Source organism: Loxodonta africana, chromosome 11 (assembly GCF_030014295.1).
Source record: "Loxodonta africana isolate mLoxAfr1 chromosome 11, mLoxAfr1.hap2, whole genome shotgun sequence".
Taxonomy (NCBI): Eukaryota; Metazoa; Chordata; class Mammalia; order Proboscidea; family Elephantidae; genus Loxodonta; species Loxodonta africana.
In genome coordinates this window covers 44871681-44889062 of record NC_087352.1, presented here as the reverse complement: position 1 = coordinate 44889062, position 17382 = coordinate 44871681, and the positions used below count along the sequence as shown (strand labels likewise).

General features: G+C 38.9%; 1 protein-coding gene across 5 annotated transcripts in view; it reads left to right on the top strand.

The window, feature by feature from the left end:
- PHLPP1 (PH domain and leucine rich repeat protein phosphatase 1) overlaps positions 1–17382 on the top strand; it is a 233917-nt gene that overhangs the window by 48580 nt on the left and 167955 nt on the right. Inside the window, exons 2-3 of one of the 5 annotated variants that reach the window (XM_064294422.1) lie at positions 1645–1726; positions 4788–4971. The exons of 2 other annotated variants lie outside the window; for them this stretch is intronic. Coding sequence is in view for 1 of the 3 variants with exons in the window: in XM_064294421.1 (XP_064150491.1) it covers positions 1645–1726 (82 nt within the window). In the remaining 2 variants the exon portion in view is untranslated. The remainder of the gene's footprint in view (positions 1–1644; positions 1727–4787; positions 4972–17382) is intronic. 2 more of the 5 variants (XM_064294421.1, XM_064294423.1) reach the window with 2 other exon arrangements.

Below are 17382 nucleotides of genomic sequence, written 5' to 3'. Positions count from 1 at the left end.
TGTGATCAGATGAAGCAAAATTTGTTTTATTGGAGACTCTTACTCAACTCCACTTTTCACTCCGGATGGCACCAACTGCCTTTCAGAAAGGGGCTGGGAGCCTGTTCTCTGACATGCCCCTGCTAGTTGAGTTGAATATTTATGGAAGAGTCGGTTGTGTTGGTTCCTAACTCTTTTTCTCCAATTGTACTTTTTCCTGTAATTACGCAGTTAAATATTGTATAATGGATGAAATGTGAGTATGAAAAGAGCTTTTCCTGTGGAAATTTAAGTTGACTGCTTAAGGACTGGTTTACTCCCCCTCCCCATAAATTGCTGTAGAATTGAGCGTGGAAGAAAAAACCAAAAACCAAACCCATTGCTGTCGAGTCGAATCCAACTCATAGCGACCCTTTAGGACACAGTAGAAGTGCCCCATAGGGTTTCCAAGGAGCACTTGGTGGATTTGAACTGTTGACCTTTTGGTTAGCAGCCAGACTTTTAACCGCTATGGAAGAGTCAATTATAAAAGATTAGGGAAAAAAAAAAAGTCTTAAGTATTCTACATTCAGATGGTGTCTTAAATATCTTTACATTCAAGCCATTGGTGGTTATATTACCTCTGTTTTCAAAATACAGTATATTCAGGGTTTGACTTATCTGTGCCGCTGCATCCTTAGTTTAAGCCATCATCCGTTCTCACCTGGATTTATTATAATAGCCTCTTCTTACCTCCTTGCTTCCACCCTTCCAACCAAAACGGTCCTGATAAAATTAAAGTCAGATCTTGTCATTCTTCTCAAAACTCCCTGATGGCTTCTGTCTCAGGCTAAGGGCCAAAGTCCTTACTAATTCTTAGAACAGTACTTGGCTTGTAGTGGGTACTCAACATTTGTTGAATGAATGAATGGCTCACACTTTAAAGCAACAAAGTTTTAGAGAACACATTTTAAGTGTGGTTTATGTAAGCACTATGAGTTTATACTTGGTTCTCCATCAAAAGATTGATAAATCAGTACACATTTATGTTTTATGTTAAAATGAATCATTTAAGGTATTTATGTTGACATTCTAAATATTTTACCATTTTAATGGGCTTTTTTTTTTTTTTTTTAGTGTTAATCAACTGAGTTTATGTCAGTCAAGTAAGAAGGCTTTTATGATGGTATATATGGAGAGTTTGATTAGAGGCAAATAACTGTGGGCTCACCTAATAATAGTAATTATGTTGAACTCCTACCATGTCCCATAAGCTGCATAGGCACTTTGCATGCATTGCTGACATCTGGTCCTGCTCCCTGACAGACGTATGAATCATCTATTCATTACCACTCAGAATCTGATCAGCTCGGTGTCAGGAAATGTGTGGAACTGTGCTCAGGCATTCTGCTAAGTAGTGGGACTCTAGAAGTTTGCTAGTTACTGATGGCAAGATAAAATGCTGAAATGTGAGCATGCCATGCCAATGTTACCCACTCTCCGGGATGAACTTCAGCCTTCTTCAGGACATGACATGGTGGGATTGTTGTTTACCTTCCTCCCCCCAAATTAGGTGGATGCAAATATAGTTTCCTCAAGGTTATAAATTTAAAGAAAAAGTTTGGCATTTTTTTCTTTGAAAGTTTGACTAGAGAAATTTACTATTTTGTAAAATTCTTATCATAGGCTAACGAAAAAGACAGCGCGGTGGTTTTTGATCCTGCGAGATCGAGGCTGTTGGTTTTCTTTGAAGTCAGCTCTTTCGGAGGTGAGCTTATTATTTCCTTGAGCTGTCACTTATTCTTGACTTGCAGTAAGGGCTGTATGGTAAAAGAGTTGTGGTATAGGCATGTAACTAGCCCTCCGGCTGCCTCCCCACTTCTTGTCCTAAAATATGGCAGCTGTTCTTTTGCACTGCTTTACCATTTTACCTTCTCCAGGGGAGGAGACTGTACCCATTGTGCTCTGCCTTTCATACTGGATTCTCACTTGTTCCCGAGTTACTGCCTCAGCTGTTCCTCTTCTGCTGTGGAATTCCACTCATCCTTTTGCACCAGACTTCCCCATCACCTGTCTTGTCACTCTTGCAGACTGTGCCCTGGGACAGGACCAGGCAGTTTTTACTGGTGTAATAGTAGAAGAGTGTGTGCCTGTGTGTGCACTGGCACGCGGGCAGGGGTCTTGTCTGCAAGTTGGCAACCCTCCTGGAGCTGCAGAGTCCGCTACCTTCATACTTTTAATTTTTTTCTTTTTTTTTTCCTGAACTGTTTCTCTACCAGAGTGTCTGTCAAAGAAGGCTCTCTGGAAAGAGGGACTAGTAGATTACATTTGCAGTTACACTGAGAGAGGAGTGGGGTGGAGTACGGTGAAACGGATTAAACAGCGTTTGAGAAACCTTAACCTACAGTGGATCCGCATTATCAAAAGTAGGATCCCCCTGACAGAAATACCAGAAGGCAGGACTACTCACCGATTGTATCAAAGGGTGGTGGAAGTTGTCATTTCCCCTGTACTTTGCTGTAGGAGTAACTTAATAACATACACAATGTACCAAATTCCACCTATAAATTAAGAGAAGAAGAACACGGGTTGAAGTTATAATTTTGTAATGTGCGATAGAAAGCATCAAATTGCTGTAGTCTTTCTAGAGTCCTTAATATGCGTTACAAGGACCAAAATAGACTTCTTGAAATTAACAGTTGACAGATTTTTATCTTTGTGTGAAGCAGCTAGCTAGATAACGGCTTTTTAAAAATAAGCGGTGTATTCAAATGAACTGATAATTTGTATAGGTTATCGAGGTTTAGACATTTTATATCCCTTCTTATTTGTCCTCTGGATAGATCATCATTATAATCCTTTCATTCAGAGTAGATCTGGAAAAGTGAATAAGCCCTTTACTTCTATACCTAGCCAAAACACCCAGAACTTGATCCTGTCATGCTGTGGCAGTCCATTGGCTCATTCTTTTACTTTCTTGAGGTTCTTGCCCAGTACCAATCTTTTCCATAAATAACTCCTTTCTCTGTAATGACTCCCATGGGGAATGTAGGGGCGGGGGGAGTTGAGATAGAGTTGCTTTATATTGTATTGTTAAGGTACTTTATGACTACTTTTGTTTAAGCTTGACATTTACTGCTGGGGTTTTGCTAGAAGGTGTTATTTCTTCAGGTGTGATTCTTCTTGTTTTCCCTTCTCATAACTCTTCTTGCCATTTCTTTATGTTAAAAAAAAAAATTTTTTTTTTTTTAGGTAGGGCAACAGAAACATGATTTACCAGAATATTTTGTTCTTCAATTTTTGTTAACTAGGAGCTCATATTAAGGTTTCTTTTTTGTGTGTGTTTTCATTTTCTTAAATAAAATGCGTTAGTCACTAGCAAATAACTCCAAAATGATTTTAGTGGCTTAAGGTGATAAGGGCTTATTTCCTCCTTATGCTATGTATATCCATTGTAGATAGATAGGAAAGGAGGAGCCCCTGCACATCATTATTACTCAGAGGTCCAGACTTGATAGAGCAAACACTACATGGAAAATAGCAGGTTACCCTGCCAAAGGGAAAGAGTGTTCCAGAGTGCCTCAACTGAGGTGGCTTAAGTGACTTGGCCCCACCCAACCACAAGGGAACCAGGGAGTGTAATCCTGCCATGTTTCTAGGAGAGGAGAACCACACTATGGTGTGGGTCATTTAGGATGCCTTTGGCTGCAAGTAATAGAAAATCTGAATCAAACAAGCTTAAATAATAAGGGAATTATTCACAACATGGAGAATCTGGAAGTTGTGATCCAGACACATGTCGTATGGTCAGGAACTCAACGACGTTATCAAGTACTTGAGTTTTCTTTCTTGGCTCTGCCATCCTTGACTTAGAGCTTTGCCCTCAGCAGGTTTCTGTATTGGTCATAAGCTGCTTTAGGAGTTACAGACAGCACTTCCAGAAATGACAAAGTCTGGAGGAAGAAGAGACAATAGGAAGAAATTGAAACTTTTTTCTTAGGAAATCTTTCCCAGAAGTCCCCAGTTAGATTTCTCATATTTCATTGGGAAGAATTGTCACATGATCATTCTAAACCAATTACCATGACTGGTTCAGAAATCAAAATGTACTTCTTGGAACTAGCGGTACAGTTGTGTGCAGGTTGTACGGCTGTATGTAGGAGAGGTGGATACTTAAAGAAAGTTGGGGTTCAACCCACAAGAAGAAAGTAGAATGAACCACCAACATTGTCTGTGAAGCTCGTCTTGGTAGCCTGTACACATATGGTTGATGATTTCATCTCAAGAGGTGACGAGAGCTACCTGAAGATTTCTGATGGGTGCAAGATGGTACATCAAAGGGGGACTTGAATGGAGAAGGGATAACCTTAATTTTAAAATCTCTTTTTCAGATATTCCAGCAGATAAAGAATACGATTGTTTTTATAAGACATTATATGCATACCACTGCAGTAGTTGCCCGATCATGCAGTATAAAAAGGATAAGGCCTTAAATGCATGGCCTGTCATTAGTTTGTTTATAGAACTCCTATCTAAACAAATGAAAACCTGCATGAAGCAAACCAGAAATGGGCCTTTGCATTTAGTATCTCTAAAACAGTTATTTCATTTCTTGCTCTCTATCAGAGATGTGTTAGTAATGTTGGAGTGATTTGTCCTTCGGTGTTTCAAATAAGGCTTGGTGTGTCTTTGAGGTTTTGAAAAAAGTGTGCTCTAATTTGTCCTTTCTCTTACCTCTAGTGTAGGCTGGAGTGGTGATGCTTCTACACATTTGTATGGGATGACCCTGTTTGGTATCTGAAACCCTTGTTTCTTTTCTCTTCTTGCAGGATTGAGCTTTACTTCTCTCTCCAGCATGAGGAAAGGTGGTGATCCCTAAAACTGGCTATGCACCTGTGGCAGTGTGCTGTCTTTGCAGAAACCAAAACCCCTTGCTGTTGAGTCTATTCCAACTCATAGAGACCCTACAGGACAGAGAAGAACTGCCCCATAGGGTTTTCCAAGGAGTGGCTGGTAGGTTCAAACTGCCAACCTTTTGGTTAGCAGCCTTAGCTCTTAACTGCTGTGCCAACAGAGTTTCCTCTGTCTCTTTATGGCTCCCTATTTCTTAATCTATTCTGTAGTAAGAAACCCTGGTGGCGTAATGGTTAAGTGCTACAGCTGCTAACCAAAGGGTCGGCAGTTTGAATCCGCCAGGCACTCCTTGGAAAATCGACGGGGCAGTTCTACTCTGTCCTGTAGGGTTGCTATGAGTCGGAATTGACTCAGTGGCACTGGGTTTGGTTTTGGTTTTGGTTTATTCTGTAGTAGGACTCTTGAGGACAACCCTGCTGTTCCTCAGCTGGCAGAGAATACCTGATTGGCTTGATGCTTACCCTGGGAAAACCCTAAGCTGTCTTCTCACTTTGTACTTCAGCTTTCAGCTTGCTTTTGTGGCTTGCTCTTTCACCTGTTTATAGACCTGTACGAACAGATCAACCTGTGGGTATTCTGTGCAAAAACCTTTTCATCTTGCCCATTTGGCTCTGAAGCTGCAAGCTATTTGTCTTTAAGAGCAAAGCCTTTTTCATCTGTGTGTTTGGGGTTTAAAAGAAATGTGCTGTATTAATTTTCAGCTATGGAAAATTCCAGGTTATGGACACTTCTAAATAAAACCTCGTAGATTATGGAATGGTAGAGAGTTCACATTTCTATCCCTTGCTTCCATAAACTGGGTTTTTGCATATGTAAAATGCCTTTTTCTCCAAATGCTTGAAAATAATTTACAAATGTGAAGTTCTTTAATTGTTATGAGGGTAGAAATCCTTCTTTTTCTCTATCCTAAGAAAATGTGTTATGCTTTGGATGGTAAAATTGCTTGATTGTAATGGTGAACTTTAAAAAAAATCTTTTAGGGTACCTTTACCAAAGTAAATCAGACCCTTGAAATTAAGTAATTAATAATGTAGCTGCTGCTGCTTTTTTTTTTTTTTTTTTTCATTTAAAGGCAATACCTTATTTAGGGCTGTGGGGTGGCATCTGACCTCCTCCAACTTCACAAGGGGAAAGAAGACTCAAGATTAATAGCTGATGGCTGATTCCTATGAGGTGGACGTTAGATATGCCTCCTCTCTCCAGTCTTTGTACCAATTCTGACACCAGCTGTCCCTCCCACGGCACTCTCTACTTCTCTGCTGGGCTCAGTAATTCGTTGCAGTGGGCACACACAACCCACAGACAATACTCACAATTATGGAGTTTATTAGGGAAGTAACAGGTTATAATTCAGGATCAGGATCAACCCAGGATACAGGTTATTGGTCAGGACAGCTTCTCAGCTGGGCCCGCAGGCAGGCCTCTCTCTGGCCCTTGGCCCTTTGGGTCTCTTGGGCTGGCCCTGCTTCTGCCCTGCTCAGACAAATGTTACGGAGCTCTTTTAATTCTGCAGTATGTGCTCAGAGGCATCCCATTCCTCCAGTAAGCCTTGGCCTGGAGGGACTCAGTTTTCTCATTCTGTGGGTTGGTGAGCCTAGCTCTACCACCAAGTGCCCGTATACATCCAACTCTGCAAGGAAGCCTCCTGCCCGAAGGCATTCAGCTCTCACTCCATGGGTTGGCACACCCACTGTAACCACCAGGAAGCCCACCTTCTTGTCTCCTGCCAGTCTCCTGGTTCTGCTGCCTCTGCTGCCACTGTTTCTCTGCCATTCCTTCTCGTTGTCTTTGGTATTATTGTTCTCTCTCTCTGTCTCTTGCATCTAGGACAGTCTCAGTGCAGGGATCCTGAGTCCAAAGGACACACTCCACTCGATGTTCTTTCTTGGTGGTCATGAGGTCCCCTCTTTCCGCCTCTAGGATGGCTCATTTTAAGCCTGGCAGAATGGCAAAACTGACCAATCCCCGTATTAGGGTTCCATGCACCTTATTTGCGTGGTCCCATCCACACAAGAGTGCCATGCACTTTATTTGCAAGCTGTCCAGTCCCCTTGATGGGCCGCAAGCACCTTACTTGCATATTCCTACCCAGTCATTTGATGGGAGTTATAAGGCCATGGCAGGAAAGGCCATATAAAAGCGATTCGTTGCACTGCAGGCCAGAAAACTGACATTTCAAAGGCAAGGAAATGGCCACAGGGAGATTAAGTAACTTGACGAAGATTACTCAACTAGTAATGGTCAATCTTTTATACTGAAACCATGCTATTGTGCAGTATTCTCTTTTTCTTTCTTTCAGTTTTTGTTCTTCATCTGTTTTTTTTTCTTTTAATATAGCTTATATCATGTTTAGAAAAAGTGAGTGGAGAGTCAAAACTATATGTTTCCTCTACATTTTCATTTTCTTCTAGGCTGGTGACCATTAGAACATTTTCTGCTTTAAAGATAAAAGTAAAGGCTTTATTCCTCAGTCCTTTTTTGGGTAGCTTTGGAAGCCCATAATTACCAAGCCAAAAACTTTTAGTTTCTTTTTGCAGAGGTGAAGAAGAGCCTCTGACATCTTCACTTTCAAGTATTATTCAGTGAATTGGTCTGAGGCAGAGATGAAACATCTTGTTGCTAAGTTTCTTCATCGAACTGATTTCAGAAAAGAAAATCTTAATGAGCACGCTTGCATTTTGTATGTGGAAAACCCTTGCCACAGGAGTGAGCTATTTCCTTAAGAATTAAAAAAAAAAAAAAAAAAAAGATTTCTCTCCATCTCTCTTAAAATTCCTCCCTTTTCAAGGTTACGAAACCTTACTAGTTTTACATGAAAGCGAAATGCAAATTTACTCCTTTTCACATGGGGATTGCAAGTAACTGGGGGTTATAAGGTCAAATCCACATGTAGAATAGAGTCTCTTTTTGAATTCAAGTGTTTCTGAACTAAGACAAAAGGAAAATTTTGTGCCTGATTTGTATGAAATGTATGTAGAACCGATAGTGATATTTTTGTTAAAAGCAAAAATTTATAGGAAAATGTTGATTTGTTGAATTTGTGATTCTACTTTGTGGGAAATAGAGGGTTGAGAGAACAGTTCTTACAGATAACTTACAGCTACATTTTTTATCACATAGATAAAATCACAGAGTAATTTGATAGATGTGCTTGAATTTACATCATGGGTCTGAGTGCGTGTAAATCGTGTGGGATATATCAATTGGTCGTGTCATTTAGTGAGAAGACTGCTGCAGAAAAAGCATAGGCAGAAAGAATTGTCTTGAGGCATCAAATAAAAAAGGTTTGGGAATGTTTTCTCTGAAAGCTTAAGAAATTGCCACTCACCTGTAAAATGAAAACTTTTTTCACTCTTAGGTCACTTTCTACTTCCTGAGATTCTGTTGTGTTTGCAGCCAAAATGTTTTGAATTTATTCATAAACGTATTTCTTTGAAAAAGCAATATGTTGAGAATGCATGGAGAGGTAGAAAGAATTAGCTATATTAGGTGTACTGTCAATTGTGTCTTTGGGTTAAATGTTTTTAAAAATCTCTTGAATATATGAGGTACTTCTGTTTTAATTTCAAGCTCCTGCTTACATACTGGTATACTTACTTTTCCTTAGCTATCTATGCTTTGTTGGCTAACGTTAAGAACTAATAGAAAATGACTAATTCTATACTTTGTTGGCAAATCCAGCATGTAATATACTGGGTTTGGAGGCCAATTTCTTTGACCCTTATTGTGTGGACCCCACTGATACTTACTGGCTTCTGGCTTAGCCCGTCTATTTGTTTATAAACCCTAGAGTACTTTCCTTTTGGGGTCTACAGGATGGATAGGGTTGAACTACTTTTCTTCCCATTTAAACTCTTAAAAATACCCTACTTCAGGTACATGTGTTAAAAGTGAACAGACTTCAAAATTATGAACCAATTGGGAGATAGATAAATTTAGTTGTTAAAAATTTTCTTTACTCTTTCTCGTGTTTTTTTTTTTTTAAATCCTGCATGGATTTTTAGACTCAACATTCTAGCCTCTGAAATATGTAAATCTGATATAAAATAAAGTTATTTTTCCCACGTTGGAAATTTCAGCTTTATCTTCTTGTTTAATTTCTGGTGTTACTTCAGACCTGTTTTGTATATACTATGGCATTTTTTTTTTTTTTTTTTTAATAGGGCTGCCCTGCCCAGAAACCCTGGTGGTGTAGTGGTTAAAAGCTACATATGCCAACCGAAAGGTCAGCAGTTCAAATCCACCAGGCACTCCTTGGAAATGCTGTGGGGCAGTTCTGCTTTGTGCGTTAAGGTCACCATGAGTCAAAAACAACTCGATGGCAATGAGTTTGATTTTTTTGGTTTTGTATCTTTTTAGTAATGCTAGTGTAATTCTGAAACATTTTAGAAACTTTGGAACACTATTGAGAAGGTGGTGTGAGACTGGGATTATCTGTATAAATCATTGCTGTGTAATCCATTGATTGCTCCTCTTTCTTTCCTTCTTTCTTGCCTCCCTCCTTCCTTGTCCCTCATCTTTCTTTCTTTTTTTTAAAAACAATATTTTGAGAAAGCGGTGATTATTAAATAGTACAATTTTCTAAGCAAGATGCTGAAAGAACATAGTTAATTGAGGAATATGAGAGTACTGACAATAAAAAGAACAAATACAGGAATTCTGCAGATTTTAAGTAGGGATTGTTATTGAATCTGATACGTTTCTGTAAGCGTAAAAAGATTTAGAAAACAAATGAAAATGTCCTAGACTACATTCTCATTTATAATCAGATGATCTGAGACTTAAATAAATAATAGTTTTTGTTATTTAGTAGTTGATCACTTAAGTGATAGCATTTATTATTCTTAATAACACTATTGATTTTTAATCAATAAATTTTAGGTACTATGAGTATTCTTGACTGTCCAGCTAAGTAGAATCCCGTTTTTGTTCTAGAATATATTAATTACCTGTCTTGCTAAAAAGAAGTGTGTTGCTGAAAAGAGTTGTCTTGATAAATTCAAAATCTGTGATTTTGACTTACCTTGAGTCTAGTTCGGAAACCCTGGTGGCGTAGTGGTTAAGTGCTCTTGCTGCTAACCAAGAGGTCAGCAGTTCGAATCTGCCAGGCGCTCCTTGGAAACTCTATGGGGCAGTTCTGCTCTGTCCTATAGGGTCGCTGTGAGTCAGACGGCAATGGGTTTGGGTGAGTCTAGTTCAGCTCACTCATTTACAGTTGAAGGTACTGAGACTTAACGAGATGGGATTGATTATTCAAGATCCTGTAAGTAATTGTTGGCTGAGTCTGAACTATGGCTCAGTTGTTATTCTTTCTTTAACTTTTCACTGACCAAAACAAAGAAAGTATAGAAGTGTTTTTCTAGAAACCATTTCTGTTCTCTTGATATTGCATTGTTTTCACAAGTTTGTTTTAAAATTAAATCAATTAAAATTAGAACAATTCTCTAATTTCATGACCTTCGGTTGTGTCATTGGTCCAGGTGTAGATTGTTAACAGGAAATGTATGTATTACCTGTCTATAATTGGTTTTAGAATATTGACTCTTTCTAATTTTACCATAGAGTTTGTTGTAGAGAGGACTCTGTGGCAGGTATTTTATAATGTTTTCACCCTGGAAATATAAATTATAGAATAAGATACCTGAAACGTAGTCGTTACAGCTAAATCTGCAAAAATTTAGCCAATTAAAATTTCCATCACCTAGAAATATTCCCAGTATGACTGGATTACTCATTTTCTTTGTTCTCTGGAAATTGGGTCTGCCTCTTTTTTTCTTTTTTTCTAGGGCATGAATGAGCTCCCAGGCTGCCTAGGGAAACACTGCCCAGTGTAGCCAAACTGTTTCAGCCAAGAGGTTGCAGTAACTTGCCTGCCACCCTACTCCATGGTTCTCTGTGCATTCTTTTCTCTACTTAACTATGTATGCTTCTGAAATAATTATAGTGTAATAGCTTTAACTGTGCTATCTGACCTCCTTTGGAATTTAAGAAGAAACCCGGTGCTACCAAAAAGAGGGGAAAGACTATCGAGTGATTTTTGAATATGCTGTAAGTATTTTCAGCCCTGGTTTCTGTCCTTTGGTCAGCCACATGTATCTAGCATGCAGGAAACCACGCCTCGGCCTCAATCAGCCTTTTGCCGTCTGTAGTGAACCAGCGTAACCCTTCTCACACATGTGTTGGGGCAGATGGGAGACAGTGCTATACAGTTGCCAGTTCTGTCCAGTCCCCTCTCAGATTTTACTCTTTCTCACTTTTCTGAGTCGGTCAGTCCGTGGCAGTATGACACTGCGGTTTGGTTGCCCTGTGCCATTCTCCACTCTGTGTCCTTCCCTACCTACTATCTACTGCCTGGTATTATGTTCCGGTCCTCTCTAAATATGACTGCCCAGTGATACCAGAGACACTCATCTTACTTGGCAGACGGATTCTGTCACTTCAGGTGATAAACACTTAAATGTCCAAGTGGCCTCCATCTTAAAAATATAAAACAAACAAAGTCACTTTTAGCTCTGCCTGCTATTCTATCGTCTATCCCTCCATTCCTTTACAGGCAAACTTTTTGAAAGAACAGCTGTCACTTCATTACATTTTTTTCACTTCTCATTTGTTCTTAGTCTCATCCAGTCTGGGTTCTGCCTCTGCCTTATTATGGGAGTAATTTTCTTGATTGTCACCCCCATAAATGGGGATGATACTAATACCCCTTCAGGCTCTCTTGGGAGAATGAAATGTGTTAATACTTGTAAAACTCTTAGTGTGTCTGACACATAGTAAACTCTCAGTAGTGTTAGCTTTCGTTATTATTATTTATCACATCCACTAATGTCTTTGTCCTTTGCCTTAATTATTGACGGTGTTTGACACAAATGATCATCTTGTCCTTTTAAAAATGCTTTTCCCTTCCCTTAGCTATGATGATGCTTTACTGTCCTTGTTCTTTTCCGGTGTCATCAACCTTCATTTGTTCCTATTGTGCTTGTTCTTTAAATGTAGATCTTTTTCAAGGATTTCTCCATCTAAATGTCCTTGCCTCAAATTGCTGTCTTGTGTATTTTCCTTCTCTGTTAATGTTATTCACATTCACCAGATCATTCAGGATTGTCACCTTGAAATCATCCAAATTCTATCTCTTTCCTTATTTCCGTTCTCCAGACCACTCCCAAATTTAACGTCTTCCCCAATTCTGTCAATTGCACCTCTCCCATTGCACACGTATCCTCACCATGTTACTGCCAGTGTCCTGTTTTAGATCTCAGGTCTTTCACCTTTTCCCTTTCCACATTGCTGCCAGAGTAGTATTTCTTAAAGCTCAGCTGACATCATTCCCCATTGCGTGAAGTGGTGTCTCCAAACAGAGGTGTATGCATCGTAGGAGGTATACAAAGAGATACATTCAGATGTGGGAAGAAAATATTGAAATTTGTATTTTTGCTTAAGTTAAGCTTTACTAATATTTAATGTGTAGATTAGCATTGGTACCTGTCTTAGTCATCTAGTGCTGCTAAAACAGAAATACCACAAGTAGATGGCTTTAACAAAGAGAAGTTTATTCTCTCACAGTCCGGTAAGCTAGATCGGAATTCAGGGTTCCGGCTCCAGGGAAAGGCCCTCTCTCTCTGTCAGCTCTGGAGGAAAGTCTTTATCATCCTTCTTCTCTTGGTCCAGGACCATCCCAGTACAGGAACCCCAGGTCCAAAGGACACGCTCCGCTCCCGGCACTGCCCTCTTGGTGGTATGAGGTCTCCATGTCTCTCTGCTTGCTTTTCTCTTTTATATCTCAAAAGAGATTGGCATAAAACACTACCTAATCTTGTAGACCTCATCCATATAACTGCCGATAATCCATTTTATTACATCATAGCGATAGGATTTACAACATACGGGAAAATCACATCAGAAGATAAAATGGTAGACAATTATACAGTCATACAAAGGAATCATGACCTAGCCAAGTTGACAGGTATTTTTGGGGGACACAATTCAATCCATGATGGTACCTTTATTGGTCCTGGAAGCCATATGGTCCTATGTTTTGAAGTGTATCCCAAAGGGATAAAATGGCTGTCCGTTGTCTGTTCCTTTTCGCAGTATTGCATTTTATTAGTTTTACGTGTGCCTGGTGAAGTAGATTTATATCATTTATATATTTATATCATTATATCATTAAGTTTTTAATAAGCAAATGGTCTCAAAATGATTAAGTGACTTCAGGATTTTTCTACAAAAGAGGGAGCATTAAAGATACTTTTACTAATTCAAGATGAATAGGATTTAGATAAAAACCAAAACCAAACGCATTGCTGTCGAGTCAATTCTGACTCATAGTGACCCTACAGGACAGAGTAGAACTGCCCATAGGGTTTCCAGGGAGTGGCTGGTAGATTCAAACTACTGACCTTTTGGTTAGCAGCCATAGCCATAGCAGCACCACCAGGGCTCCAGAATTTAGATAGGGGGAAAGAAAAATTGTTTCCGGCAGAAAGAACAATGTGTGGGAACTTGGAAATGTCAGGCTGGATTTGGGTGCAGCTTGAGATCCCTTTGGTGCTGCATGTTGGAGGAGAGCCTTCTTTCTCCTGGTTTCTGTTTGCATGTATGGAATAAGCTCCTGGCCTCTCCTGGAGCCCTAACTTAATCCCCCCAGGGGAGGAGAAGTGACTTATTGGGGTTTGGAAAAAGGCACTGGGCATGTCTAGTTTGACTCATCATTACTTGCAGAGAGTTCTTGTTCTGCCCTGCTCATTCATGCTTTGCGTTTTATAGGGGCAGGCTTCCACAGGAAGGCCATAGTTAAGTTGGCCTAATTCTGGGGTGAAATTGGCTAATTTACCTACGTTACCTAATAAGGTAATAAAGCTAAAATTTTTATCTCCATCTGTCTCTCATTGGTTCTGAACTTGGGTTGGGAAAATATGGGTGTCATGCATTGAATCTCTTACACCTCAACATCAAAGCCTCCATCTCTAAAATCAAGTTACTAATCACTAACTTTGAGAATTGTTATATGAGGATAAAGAAAATAAAATGAAAAGTTAAAAAAAAAATGAACTGCCTTGTAAATGTATACATTTATTAATACTCCTGAGGGTGGAAAATCGGATGAGCTGGGACCTGTTACTTTTATAATAAATTGCCATCCAGAGATTAAATCCCAGCTCCTGCCAGCCATCCTCCTGCCAGATCCTCAGAAGTCATAGGGGGTGGGGAGTGAGTGAAGTGAAAAATATCTCACTCTTAAAATAACCTGGATATCAGGCTCTAAGTTATAGTATTATGATAGAGAATATGGAAATGAGGAAATATCAGATCAAGAAAATTGATTTTTCACCAAAAGTTGGGAAAGTTAAAATTAAAGTAAGTAATTCCACAGGAGATCACTAAAGCGGACATTCTCTCAGCTTTCTAAAAGTACCACAACTTTATTGGTCCTCTCAGTTAATAAACGGTGGGAAATGTGCTTATGTTGGCTTATGGGAGCCAAAACCACAATTCTGCTACCACTTGAGAAAGTCCTAGAATTTGGGAGAATACACCTGTGGCTCTATAAGACTAGAAGGAAAATAATTTACAGTTTTTTGTTGGATTTGATCCTTTCCCCCATACACGAAAATATAGCCCATACATGGCAAAACCCAATTCAGTTGTTGAGAGCTTTAAATGAAACAATTTTATGGTTTGGAACATGACTCACCTGCGGCATAGGCATGAAATCCTAAGGAATGGCTCATGAGAATTACTGCTGCCACAGAGTTTAGAGTGCAGGGACTGAAATGTCTCTGAAAATATTCCTGTTTAACTGCATTCCTAAGTAGGTAACAGCTGTTTGAATCTGGCATGTTTTTGTGGGCATGAGGGAGAAGAGTGTACTGCTTTTATGTTAAAGGGAAAAATTTTTTTTTTCTCTTATCTGATTTAATAGAGTACAATAGCAAAAAGCAATCAGTTCCTCTTTATCCCCAAAGTGGTTTGGAGTGAAAGACGCTAAGCTATAGTATTTGGCTGGTACAAGTTAACCACATAGAATGTAGAATTGAAGTGAGGCTCAAGTCATCTTAGGACTTCTAGGGGGAGAAATGAGTATTCATTAGAACCTCTATATCCAGGAAAAGGGCGTTGCCGAGAAAACCCTGCCCCGTATGTTTTTATTCACATTCAGTTTAATTTTCATCTTCAATGAAACTGCCCGTAGGAGTCTAAAGTTAAAAGTTAGAGGCCTGTAATATAGTGGTCAAAGAAGCCATAGCTTGGATGAAATATTTCAGCTGCTATGATTAAAAAAAAAAAAAATTAAAAAAAGCCAACATTCCCTCCATCCCTGAAGCCACCAAATCAGTGAGTAGTCACCTTGTGAGGGAATACGATGGGAGAGAATCCAAAAACGGAACCAGACATGACCTGGAAGGCAGGAAGCACAGCCAAGACTTCTACTGAGAACAACTCAATAGTGATATAATTGGCTGGTGAATGGCTGCAGTGGAGGCTGTTTTATACCATTCTGGGATATGAGTTTAATAATTATATTACTCTGTAAGCAACTGCTGGGAAACCCTGGTGGCGTAGTGGTTAACTGCTATGGCTGCTAACCAAAAGGTCGGCAGTTCACATCCGCCAGGCACTCCTTGGAAACTCTATGAGCAGTTCTACTCTGTCCTATAGGGTAGCTATAAGTTGGAATCGACTCAGAGGCACTGGGTGGGTAAGCAACTACACCAATACAATAAGGTTGTTAACATAACAACCTTACCTATCTGGAATATAGGCAAAAGTGAGAAAATAGGCAGAAAAATTCTTTGAATATCTCAAATTGATGTCCCTTACCTATCTGGAATATAGGCAAAAGTGAGAAAGTGGGCAGAAAAATTCTTTGAATATCCCAAATTGCTGTCTGTAAAGATTAAATTTCAGTATCTTTAAGTATAATTTTGCTAAGCTTGGTTATATGGTTACATTAGAAATATGCAGTGTGGAGAAAGTTGCTATAGATGTTTGCAGTATCAAGTAAATATATGTGTGTGTTTGGGGGGGTGGTGAGAAATGATATGATTGCCTAACGATGAGAAAGGAGATGGGAAAAAAAAACCCAAAACTATAGAGATCAAATAGGATTTAAAATCTCAGAAGCGGGGTACTACTAGGATAAAAGAAAACAATTTATGCCTTAGTAAACTTTTAGGTATCCGAATATTGTTCTTCAGAATTAAGTTGTTTTGTAGACTTCAAGAAAGTGGCTTATATGCTGTGTTCTCAGGGGTGGTGGTGGTGGGAATGGTAGTCAGTCAGTGATGATTGCTTCCCTCACTGATCATTAAGGCTGAATAGGAGATAAAATTTTGAACGTTTATTACATCATGTGTAAAAAAATAATATGATGATAAAGATTAAATCCTTAAAGGAATAACTCTGTTTTATCTAGAAAACTGTCAAAAACTGCTCATTCACTTAGCATTCTACATACAAAGTTTCAGGGATTGCTGTTTAGTCGAAAGAAAGAAAAAGTAGTTAAGTGTTATTGGAAGTTGTAGATTAGAAACAAATTTGAATTTTAATGGACTGCTGGATGGCTGCTTTTAATTTTTTGTATTTTTAAGTTATTTTATGAATAATTTACAATGAAGGGGTTATGAAAACAACTTCATTAGACCTTTTAACTAGAGAATTTAAGCATAAACCAGAAAAAACCAAACCCGTTGCCACTGAGTCAGTTCTGACTCATAGCGACCCTGTATGAATTTAAGCATAGCTAACTCAAATTTTTATTCCTTATTTTCCAGGCTTTAAAGGTATAAGTATATCCACAGAGGGTAATAATGGTCTCTGAATGCAACTAACTGCTCATCAGCTGGCGTACACGAATGTAGAACATATCCATCCAGTAAATAGTGATTCCAGATTTCAGATACACCTCTACTAGGTTCTAGCGTATTAGTGCTTTGTTTTTCTTGCACTTGCATCATCAAACACGATGCTTGAAGAATTTTTTTGAGACCTTTGATAACTTTTTTGCTCCATAATTGCAAGACATTTTTATTCTTAAATTTATCAAGATGAATTACCATGGTCAGTTTAATAAATATTTTTCATTTCCATATCCTGTATTTCCTTTCAGTAACTGCCTTCAACACATGTCAACTTGCAGTCTATTTATGAACCATATAAAATAAATATTGCATGATGTAGTCCTTCCTGTTGAATGACTTACTAGATGAGGATGCCAGGTAGCATATATTTTTTTGTACTTAGAAATATTTTGCATTCAATTTGAGAAAATTCATCTAAGATAGCTTAATTTGAAGACTCATAGTTTGAGATTTTGCATATATAATCAATTTCATCATCATCATTAGAGTCTAGAGTGCTGTCATCTGCCTCTTTGCCTTTATCTTTTGATTTGTCTAATTGTGATACCTTTTGGTTTTCTTCTCTTTGCCATTATGGGCAGCAAAGGGAAAAGTTTGAATTATCAGTTGTGTTCAAGGAAAGCTAAAAGCAGGCTACGAAGTCTAAACC